Genomic DNA, 10937 nt, shown 5'->3' on the forward strand with positions numbered 1-10937 from the left:
TTTGGCTCAGGTCATGGTCTCAGGGTCCTGGGATCAAGCCCCACATCAGACTCTCTGCTCAGTGGGGAGCCTGCTTCCAGCCCCTTCTCTGCCTACCTCTCTGCCTGCTTGTGCTCTCTCTCTCTCTGTCAAATAAATAAATAAAATCTTAAAAAATAAATAAATAAAAATAAAAAATATTTTAACAAAATAAATGTTGAAGCAATCACCAGATGAAATAAAAACGGAAAGTTAAAAGTGATTGCCTATGGAGAATTCTGGTTTCTCATTAGAAACTCTTCCTATACTATTTTTCTCCAAACAAATGTATGCTTTACTATACTTTAATAAAATTAAAGCAAGAACTATTTAAGTGTGAATGAAGACCTATGTCAGGACCAACCTTTAATAAAAGTTGGTAGGTTTTATCAAAGTGACATTTATTTCCATCCCCTTTCCATGTCCACTTCTCAGCCATTTGGGTACTGTTTCCTCCCAATATCAGAGGGATACACTCACTCCCCGCCCTGACTTCCTCCCCTCTTCAATAAGGAAAATCTCATCTCCATTTTTTTTCTGACTCTCAACTTTGATAAACACAAAATAAGCCTATTCTTGGGCTCATTCTAAAAATGACTTGTTCTGGGGCGCTTGGGTGGCTCAGTGGGTTAAGCCGCTGCCTTCGGCTCAGGTCATGATCTCAGGGTCCTGGGATCGAGTCCCGCATCGGGCTCTCTGCTCAGCAGGGAGCCTGCTTCCCTCTCTCTCTCTCTGCCTGCCTCTCCGACTACTTGTGATTTCTCTCTGTCAAATAAATAAATAAAATAATTTAAAAAAATGACTTGTTCTTGGCTCATACTAAAAGTCAGTAATGATCTAATAACTAAAATTTTTTTCCTCCTGTTCCCATCCCTGCCAAATACTCTTTAACGTGTGATTCCTCTTAGGAAGAGAGTTTTATGTGCATGTTTTTGTTTTGTTACTTTTTCATCTCAGAAACAGAGGTAAATTCAGTGGATCAGACTCTTCACTTAGTAGTCTATTACATATGGTTCATGTAAAGTACCTTGTATGATGGATTTATCCCTCTATTTTCACCCCCCAACTCTTCTATTCACTTTGAGAATTTTCAGTTTAAATGAGTTCAAAGGAATTAATCTGTATTAGACTGTTAAAGACCCTTGGATAAGTGGAGGAAGATTATTCAGAAGTGTGGGAAAGAGGCCTTCCTAAGGGATTTTGAATCATACCATCTTTACAGGATTCATTTCATTCTTTTTATATAATGATTCAGTAGTCATTATTAACTCAGGCTGAAATCAGGATAAAAGTTATTGAGATGTTTTCTTATTATGAGGTCTACTTGAAGATTTAAATAGGGTATAGTGTAATATCGCAAGTTCTGGAGGTGCTTAATGAACTGATTCCTGAAAATGACCCCTAAAAATATAGTCTTGCAGGTGCTTAACAAATATTCTCATGCAATAATGATGGTGTATACTTATATAGGTGAAGGTTAGGATGACTGACTGACTTACCACACGACCTTAATTTATGTTTGTACAACACAGATGATACTCATCAAATTGATAGTTTTATATGCTTCATAAACATTTTGGATATGGGATAAATAGGTAGCTTAGAATTAACAATTATTTCCACTATTAACTGATGTCTAGTAATAACATTATGTAACCTACACATTGAAGAACATCTACTTCCAAGAAATGCAGCACATAGTTTTGTTTCCTGTATCTCATTTATTCAATAAAAGTTTTTGTCTGATTAAAAAATGTTATTAACACTCTACTTAATGCAAGCAATGACTTTCTAGGTGAAGAAAATAATTGACTCTTTCTACAGATTAGGGCATATTGTGCAACATATTTTGCGGTTTCCTTCCCAGAAGTGTACGAAATTTCTAACAAAAAAAAAGATAAAATTTATTGAATTGAGGCACTTCAAGTCAGGAACTAGCTTCTATTTTCCTGTATTTTCTTTTGTATTTCCATATAGTCTGTACTGTGTATTATTTCACAGTCATATTTGTATTTTTCATTTAACTTTTATTTTCATTTTTATAAGAAAGATTTTTTGGGGGGGGTGAGAAAGAAAGAGAGAGAATGAGTGGGGAAGTGGGGAAGGGGCAGAGGGAGAGGGAGTAGACTGCCTGCTGAGCCGGGTGCTGGACCTGGGTCTCAATCCCAGGACCCTAGGGTCATGACCTGAATGGAAGGAAGAGTTTTCACCAACTGAGCCATCCAGGCACTCTTTTACCTTTTAAAAAATACTCAATTTTGGGGCACCTGGCTGGCTTGGTTGGTGGAGTCAGCAACTCTTGATCTCAGGGTTGTGGATTCAAGCCCCATGTTGGGTGTAGAGATTACTCAGAAACAAAATCTTTAAAAAAAAAAAAAAAAACTCAATTTTGTTAAGTTTCCTCTCCTAGATTTGGGAGCAAGATCCTATTTGACTTCATCTATGTACATTTCTTAGGAACAAGTTAGTGACTTGCTCATAAATATTGCTTAAAGAAATAAATGCACTTTTTTTTTTTTACACTTCATTTCAAATAACTTCAAAAAGGTTTAGTCAAACATAGTACTTCTCCTCCAAACGTTTATTTCTCACCTTCACTATTCGTATCACTAACAGAAGAACAACTCCACATTAAGACAGTGAAATGTAAAAAGAATAAAAAAGGAACATGGTCTTCTGTATTATACTCCCTTAAAACAAAAATAGGGAAGCTGATTATTTTTTGAGTGAAAATAATGGTATGTGTTTTGGGCTGCAATTTTATATTAAAAAAAAAAACGACTACTTTGTAAGGAGGCAGTGCAAGTGAATCCTGGCTCTGCGGTTTGTTGTCAGATCTTGGTCCAACTACTTGACTTTGCCGAACCTTACCTTCCCCGAGTGTAAAAAATACAAACATCTACCTCTAGGACTGGTTGTTCAGAGAAATCTAATCAGGCTGACTCAACGCTTTTGACACACAGCGCCCATATGGCTCATAACATTTTAAATAGTAAGTGAAGTTAGTTATTCTCAGTGTTTCCGCCAAGGCAGTATCTGTAGGTAAACAGGGAAAAGAATGCACAGTTTAAGTCTTATTCACAGGTTGGCATTCTATTTTCTTTTTTAAAGATTTACTTACTCCAGAGAGAGCGAGCGAGCTCCAGCGGGAGGAGAGGCAGGAGGGAAGGAAAAAAATGCAGACACCCGGCTGAGCAGGAGCCCAGGGTGGGGCGGGGGGCGGTGCTCATCCCAGGACCAGGAGACGGTGACCTGAGCCAAAACCACCAGTCCGATGCTCAACCTACAGAGCCACCCAGGCGCCCCTGCCAGGCATTTAAAAAAACTGGATCTTGGGTATTATTTTCGTATCTCATAGCGCGTAATTAAAACGAAGTTCAAAACTAATGGTTTAGCGCTCACGTTATTTTATTCCAGGCTCTACGTGGAGCTCAGAAAACACACTGCCTCATAAGGACTACAAGACCCCAGGACAAAATATTCCAGGCCAAACACGGACTCAAAGATTCCCTACCGCACAGCGTTTTCAATGCGTGCATTTACGAAGCGGGAGAAAACGTACGTTCAGAGACGAGGCCAACGCACGATGTATTAACTATGCTCACACCACCAGTGAACTTGAAACTAGAAACGCCGAGGAACACCGAGACAACAATGTTGCGTAATCTCCGACGCTATCCAATTACTCCGGGACCCTGGCGCGGCGTGCGACAGAATGTTCAGCAATTCCTGCGGTACGACAGGGGCGGTGCTGCGGCCGTAAAGGAGCTCCGGGAGACCACGTGGGCTTTGAGACCACCCCCGCGACCTTGGAGGGGTTTGGCCCTGCTGCTAATGGCTGGGAGGGTGCAGGGCTCAGGGGCTCGGGCGCTGGACCTGCTCCGGGCTCTGCCCCGTGTGAGCTTAGCCAACCTAAAGCCGAATCCGGGCTCCAGGAAACCGGTAACTAGCTGGTGGCGGTGCGGGGATTCGCTGGGGGCTGGGACGATGGAAGCGGCCATTCCCTCCCCGTCGTTTTCGGGGGCTCTTTTTTCCAAAAGGGTGTTGGGATGAACTAGGGTTGCCGAGCCCTTGTTCTCCTTAACTGCACAGAGGAGAGTCTTCCCATATGGCCCCAATTCTTAGTAAGTTTTATATTTTAAACCATAATTACGTTAATTAGGGCGGAGGAGTGAAGTCACAGAAACTACAAAATGATAGTCTCAGTGAAAATTGAATTTAAAATGAAGTATGTTCTTAGTATCTTTATTTTCGTGGGAAAGATTTTAACTGACTAGGGTAAATGCCTCTGCAAATCACTGGATATAGATAGAAAAGCTGTTGACATACTGCCTTTTATTTATCTAATTTTTGAAAGCTTTTATTTTTAAGTAATCTCTGTATCCGATGTGGGGCTTTAATTTACAACCTTGAGATCAGGGGTCGCTTGCCTGGCCCACTGACGAGCCAGGCACGGGGATATACTGTCGTTTTTAAGAAATCAGTTCCTTGTTTTCAGGAAGTGAGAGAAAGTTAATTTTAGAAAAATATTTTCTGTACAAATTAATGTTTCAGTAATATACATGCATAACGCTAATGTATTTACAATTCCAAAATAAATGTTTTGGAATACGGAATAAACCTTGTTTGTTGGGGTTGTTTGATTCTAGGATTTTTTTCAGTTGCAGTCTATCACAGAATTCTTACATCCATCTCATCCTTGGGACTTTGCCTTTGAAACACAGCTTGGACTTTGGTTACAAGAATTCACTACATCTTTAGAGGCAAAGATGCTAACTTAAGAGTGTTTGGGGGTTAGAGAAACGAGAACAGTGCTTGACACATAGTAGTGTTAGCCAGTACTGATTGATTGAATAAATGAATGGCATCACAAAAAAATAATCTGGTGAAAAGATAAAATACAATTTAAAAATGCAGCTGCAGATCATACAAAACTCTCTTCTGTCCTCCTAGGAAAGACGACGAAGAGGTCAGAGAAGAGGTAGAAAATGTGGTCGAGGCCATAAAGGAGAGCGTCAGAGAGGAACGCGGCCCAGACTGGGTTTTGAAGGAGGCCAGACTCCATTTTACCTTCGAATCCCAAAATATGGGTTTAATGAAGGTCATAGGTGAGATTGCTTTGTTTTTTAAAGTAAAAATCCCTAATTTTCACTGACAATCACCAAAACAAAACAAAACAAAAAAATAGCTTGGTAGAAATTTGAATTCACTTTGAAACAAACTTTTGTTGCTGTTTCTCTGAAACATTTTTGGTAATGAAATTTCAGCTGGATTAGTAGGAAAAAAAGCACAGACTTTGTACTCAGACCTGCAAATGGAGATAGGAATGCCTGCTTCTGTGGTTGGTTAGAGGCTGAGCAACAATATATATAAAAATTTGGAAAATTTTAGTCACTCAGTAAAGGAAAACTACTCTTGTTACTTTGAGCTCCATTAATGCATCATTTGAATAAAGGGTTACATTTTTGACAAATTTGTTTAAATGAGTGAAGTAAATGCTTAGAGTGGCAAGTTATTTTAGTGAAATGAAATACTAGTTTTGCACTAGCAAAAATCAAGCAATATTATATTTCTGTTGTACTCAGGAACGTTTTATTTTATTTTATTTTATTTTAAGATTTTATTTATTTGGGACGCCTGGGTGGCTCAGTGGGTTAAGCCGCTGCCTTCAGCTCAGGTCATGATCTCAGGGTCCTGGGATCGAGTCCCGCATCGGGCTCTCTGTTCAGCAGGGAGCCTGCTTCCCTCTCTCTCTCAGCCTGCCTCTCTGTCTACTTGTGATTTCTCTCTGTCAAATAAATAAATAAAATTAAAAAAAAAGATTTTATTTATTTGACAGAGAAAGAGATCACAAGTAGGCAGAGAGGCAGGCTGGAGGGGGAAGCAGGCTCCCCACAGAGAGCCTGACATGGGTCTCAATCCCGGACCCCGGGATCATGACCTAAGCCGAAGGCAAAGACCCTAACCCACTGAGCTACCCAGGTGTCCAGGAGGGTTTTATTTTGTTAAGTCATCTAAATTGATGGAGGAAAATACAGGACAAAGCTTTGAGTTGATTTGAAGAAATTATAGGAAGATAAGCTTGATAAGATAAGTTTTCCAATTGTTACTTTGTTTTGTAGCTTCAGACGCCAGTATCAGCCTTTGAGTCTCAATAGATTGCAATATCTAATTGATTTGGGTCGAGTGGATCCTACTCAGCCTATTGACTTAACTCAGCTTGTCAATGGGAGAGGTGTGACTGTCCAGCCACTTAAACGGGATTATGGTGTCCAGCTGGTAGAGGAGGTAAGTCTGGGCTAGATTTTTTAGTGTTAATAGAAGGCTGTATCTGAATTTCATATAATCAGTACTCTGCTTTTTAAATTTTTTTCTTTTGAGTTGTCATATCACCATTACATAGTAGTGATTGTATTTTTTTTTTTTTAAGATTTTATTTATTCATTTATTTGACAGAGAGAGAGATCACAAGCAGGCAGAGAGAGGGGGAAGCAGGCTCCCCGCTGAGTGGAAAGCCCGATGTGGGGCTCGATCCCAATACCCTAAGATCATGACCTGAGCCAAAGGCAGAGACTTAACCCACTGAGCCACCGAGGTGCCCCATAGTGATTGTATTTTGAGGAAGTTGGCATGCTGTATTGAGGGACCTTTGTACTCTGTTTCTGGGGTTCTTTATCGTGTATCTGTTCAGCTTGCTCCCTCAGTCCCTTTGGTTCTCTGTTAAGTGCCCTATCAGGAAGATCTTTTTTGACATCCTTTTGTAAAAGAATTCTCACCATCGCCCTCCACCCCCCACAGCAGTCATACTTTTGTCTGCTTTACCTTGCCCAAAGTACTTTTCTTTGAATATATGAATACCTCACCTTTATTATCAAGTAGGGCATTTATGTTTTCACTCCCTCCTTCACTATAATGTAAGTTCTTTGAGGACAAGTACTTTGGTTCATTGCTATATTTTCACTATTGGAAATACTGGATCATGATAATTAGTTATGGAGAAAAGGAATGAATCAAATCCAGGTCCAGTTGCAACAAAGTTTTCTATTTATAGAAATTAGCCAAGAGTTTCATCAACAGTTAAACTTGTTCATTAATACTTTTGTTTTTTCTAAGTCAGTTATACAGTTATGTAAGTAATGTCGCGTCCACTAGAGGGAAGCATGTGTTTATGGAAAAACCTTTTAGAGTCCTTTGAAAAAATGAACCTTCATGGATAAAAGTTTTCCAAATAAAATGATTTGAAAAGAGAATACAAAATACTCAAGTCTCAGTATTCTATTCTGGCTATATAAGGGAATACACATGTAAATTAATAAGGAAAAATCTTTGACTCTGTTAGCCAATAAATGCTACATTCCAACAGTTTTCAGGCCTGTGTCTATATTAAATAAGGAAAATAATCCTGAAAACTATACCAGGGCAACAATTGAGTAAGTACAGTTAGTTACATATCATTGGTAGCTCTGTAAATTGGTTGACCTTTTCTGGATTTCAGATTTGCAATAAGTAATGGGTAATAAGACTGTTTTACTCTTTCAGCACAAAATTACCAACTTCAGAACATATGTTTTCAAGGAATAGTAAAAGAAACCTAACTAATAAAAAGACATTCCTAAAAATGCTATTTATAATACTGAAAATGCTGGAACTAACTCTAATGCCCAAGAATAGGGAAATAGTTGGGCAATTTAGAGTAGTTATTAAAATTCACGAATAATATGACAAGACCTTATTTTATTGAGTCAGAGGGGCCATTGATTCTGAAAATGCAGGCCAGTATCATGGATGGAAAAAAATGTGAGAAAATGTGTCTTAGCACTGATGGAATATTTTTGAAATACATGAAAACTTCATAATTAATAAAAGGAACTTGATTGGGAGCCAGCTTGTTTCAACCACCACAGTAGCAGAAAAATTCTATCATCACAAAAAGAGTGATAATACCAGCATCTTTTAATTAGAATCTGTTTTGAAGTTAGAGTAAAATGTGGTGCATCCTAATAAAAGTGACTAAAAACAGAATTTTGGAAAGTTCAGTTCTACATTTTTTAGTATTGACTGTACTAGGGAAAAGTAGACTTATATTTTTGTCCTTTTAGAGTCTGTAATAAAATCAATAGCAAATGTAAAGTGAATCTCTGTTGTATTCTTATGCCTTTTTTCCTAGAGTGGGCTGATCCCTCCAAGGTCAGATACTGTTGTCAGATTTTTTTTTTTAATTTTTTAAAAATTATAATTTTAAATTTTAATTTTTTTAAAATTTTTTAAAGATTTTATTTATTTATTTGACAGAGAGAGACCACAAATAGGCAGAGAGGCAGGCAGAGAGAGAGGAAGAAGCAGGCTCCCCGCAGAGCAGAGAGCCCGATGTGGGGCTTGATCCCAGGACCCCAGGACCATGGCCTGAGCCGAAGGCAGAGGCTTTAATCCACTGAGCCACCCAGGCGCCCCTGTTGTCAGATTTTTTTTCAACATTTTATTTTTAAGTAATCCCTATACCCAAAATGGGACTCGAATTTACAATCCCAAGATCAAGAGTCATATGCTGTACTGACTGAGCCTACCAGGTGCCCTGTCGTCAAAGATTTTGTTCTTCAGAAGATTCCAGCCCACTTGTCCCCTTGCTAATAATCTCTTGGTCTTTTGCTAACTAAAGGATGAGGAAGGTAGGGTTTTTTTTCATTTCAGTATGGCAGAATGTTGTGTTTAAGAACACAGGTGCTGTGACTAGACCCCTGTGTTAGAATCCTAACTGTGTGAGGGGCACCTGGGTTGGTTTTGCCTCCTGACTCATGGTTTTGGCTCGGGTCCTGGTCTTAGGGTCTTGGGATTGAGCCTCATGTGGGGCTTGGTGCCCAGTACAGAGTCTACTTAAGACTCACTCTCTTTATCTCTCTCTCTCTCTCTAAAAGAAATAAAAAAAAAAAAAATCCTAGCTGTGTGATCTTGACAAGTTACTTAACCTTTCTGTGCTTTGGTGTCCCCATCTATGAAGTTGGCCTAGCAATAATTTCATCATTAGGTTGTTAGGAGGATTAAATAGTCTACTATTAATGAAGTGCTGGGGATGGATGCTTATATTGCTATTTGCTAAATAGATAAGATGAAAATGTAGTCATCCCTGCTTATGGAAGATGAAAATTGGCAAAACAAAGTGGCCTAAAAACATATTAAAAAAAAAAAACAACTGCATGTTGTTTGGTAGGACCTTAATGCAGAGGTATTTACTGTTGCATTATAACATTTTGGAGGAGAAAATGCAGTGTAAAAAGGAAGCGTGCCATGCTTACTTTTAGCCAAGCTGTCTACAAACAGACTTTGCTTTGACCTATTACAGGGTGCTGACACCTTTACGGCAAAAGTTAATATTGAAGTACAGTTGGCTTCAGAATTAGCCATTGCTGCAATCGAAAAAAATGGTGGTGTTGTTACTACAGCTTTCTATGACCCCAGAAGTCTAGGTAAGGTGTCCTGCAGTCCCTTTCTTCTCCCTCTTTGTCTCCTACCAGCTTTTACTTGAGGATTTTAAAAGTATTCCCAGCTCTTTGACTTGTGGTTTGGATACCTCAGATTTCTGTTTTAGGGCCTCCTGTTAATGGTGTGATTTCTTCTAATATACCTCAGTCAGTATGTCATAAGAAAGTTTTTTGTTTCTAAATATGGGACTTCCATTTGATGTTACCTGTGTTTACAAATTCAGTAATTGTTGGTAACCCAGGGATAACTTTGATTTTCAAGATGCAAATATTTGAAAATGAAGTATATCAATTTGCTTACTTAAGATAAACCTATTTAATAAAAAAAAAAAAGTTCTTGGAATGAAGTTCTTGGCAGTATTCAGAAATCAATCATTAAAAATAAAATCATATGTGTATAGCCATTATTTGTATCTCTTTTTTATTTAATTTTTTTTCAGAAATTCTGTGCAAACCTGTTCCATTCTTTCTACGTGGACAACCCATTCCAAAACGAATGCTTCCGCCGGAAGCACTGGTACCGTATTATACTGATGCAAAGAATCGTGGTTACCTGGCCGATCCTGCCAAATTTCCTGAGGCGAGACTTGAACTTGCCAAGAAGTATGGCTATGTTTTACCTGATATCACTAAAGATGAACTCTTCAAAATGCTTAGTACTCGAAAGGATCCAAGGCAGATTTTCTTTGGTCTTGCGCCTGGATGGGTGGTGAATATGGCAGATAAGAAAATCCTAAAACCTACAGATGAAAATCTCCTCAAGTATTACAGTTCATGAATTTCATTCCAAGAAAGCAGAGTTGTAAAAGTTCTGGAAGAAAATGGACTGAAACATACATATTTCTCATCATCTTGTCTTGATTTGTGATTCTCTAGATGTTGATGTTAATTTTTCATGTAGCCCTATTTCTATTTTTATCTAAAATTGAAATAAAAAATGGAATAAGGAAGGGCTACGTAGGGGAACTGAATCTGTGAGTTCTTTCTCAATTAAAGAAACAAACTCCCTGGTTTTCTGCCAGAGGAAGATGGTAACTTTTAGGGTATCTCTTGTTCATTTTTTCATGATCTTTTTGTCCAGGTCTTGTGTTTCTGTTCTTGCAAATCAGAATAAATGTACAGGTGGAATGGGATTAACTGTTTTTTTTTAATAGGTTTTTTTTTTTTTTTTTAAGGTATTTATTTGAGAGAGGATGAGAGCAAAAGAGATCACAGAGGGAGAGGGAAAAGCATACTCGTGGCTGAGCAGGGAGCCAGATGGACTTGATTCCAGGATCCTGAGATCATGACCTGAGCTGAAGGCAAGACACTTCCTTGACTGAGTCACTCAGGTGCCCCTGGAATGGGATGGATTGCTAAGCACGCTCAGTCGAGGTTAAAGCAGTTAGTTACTTATGGTGGCCCATCTTCATCAATAGCCTCAAGGAAGCTCTGCTATCCAGT

General features: G+C 38.7%; 1 protein-coding gene across 3 annotated transcripts in view; it reads left to right on the plus strand.

The window, feature by feature from the left end:
* The window catches only part of MRPL15 (mitochondrial ribosomal protein L15), a 29150-nt gene extending 18797 nt beyond the window's left edge, over window positions 1–10353 (plus strand). For all 3 annotated transcript variants that reach the window (XM_032316121.1, XM_032316120.1, XM_032316123.1), the window contains exons 2-6: window positions 3436–3960; window positions 4972–5126; window positions 6141–6306; window positions 9356–9479; window positions 9935–10353. In XM_032316121.1, the coding sequence (XP_032172012.1) occupies window positions 3616–3960; window positions 4972–5126; window positions 6141–6306; window positions 9356–9479; window positions 9935–10272 (1128 nt within the window). In that variant the 5' untranslated portion in view covers window positions 3436–3615 and the 3' untranslated portion in view covers window positions 10273–10353. The remainder of the gene's footprint in view (window positions 1–3435; window positions 3961–4971; window positions 5127–6140; window positions 6307–9355; window positions 9480–9934) is intronic.
* Window positions 10354–10937: the final 584 nt, after the last annotated feature.

This window comes from Mustela erminea, chromosome 16 (assembly GCF_009829155.1).
Source record: "Mustela erminea isolate mMusErm1 chromosome 16, mMusErm1.Pri, whole genome shotgun sequence".
Taxonomy (NCBI): Eukaryota; Metazoa; Chordata; class Mammalia; order Carnivora; family Mustelidae; genus Mustela; species Mustela erminea.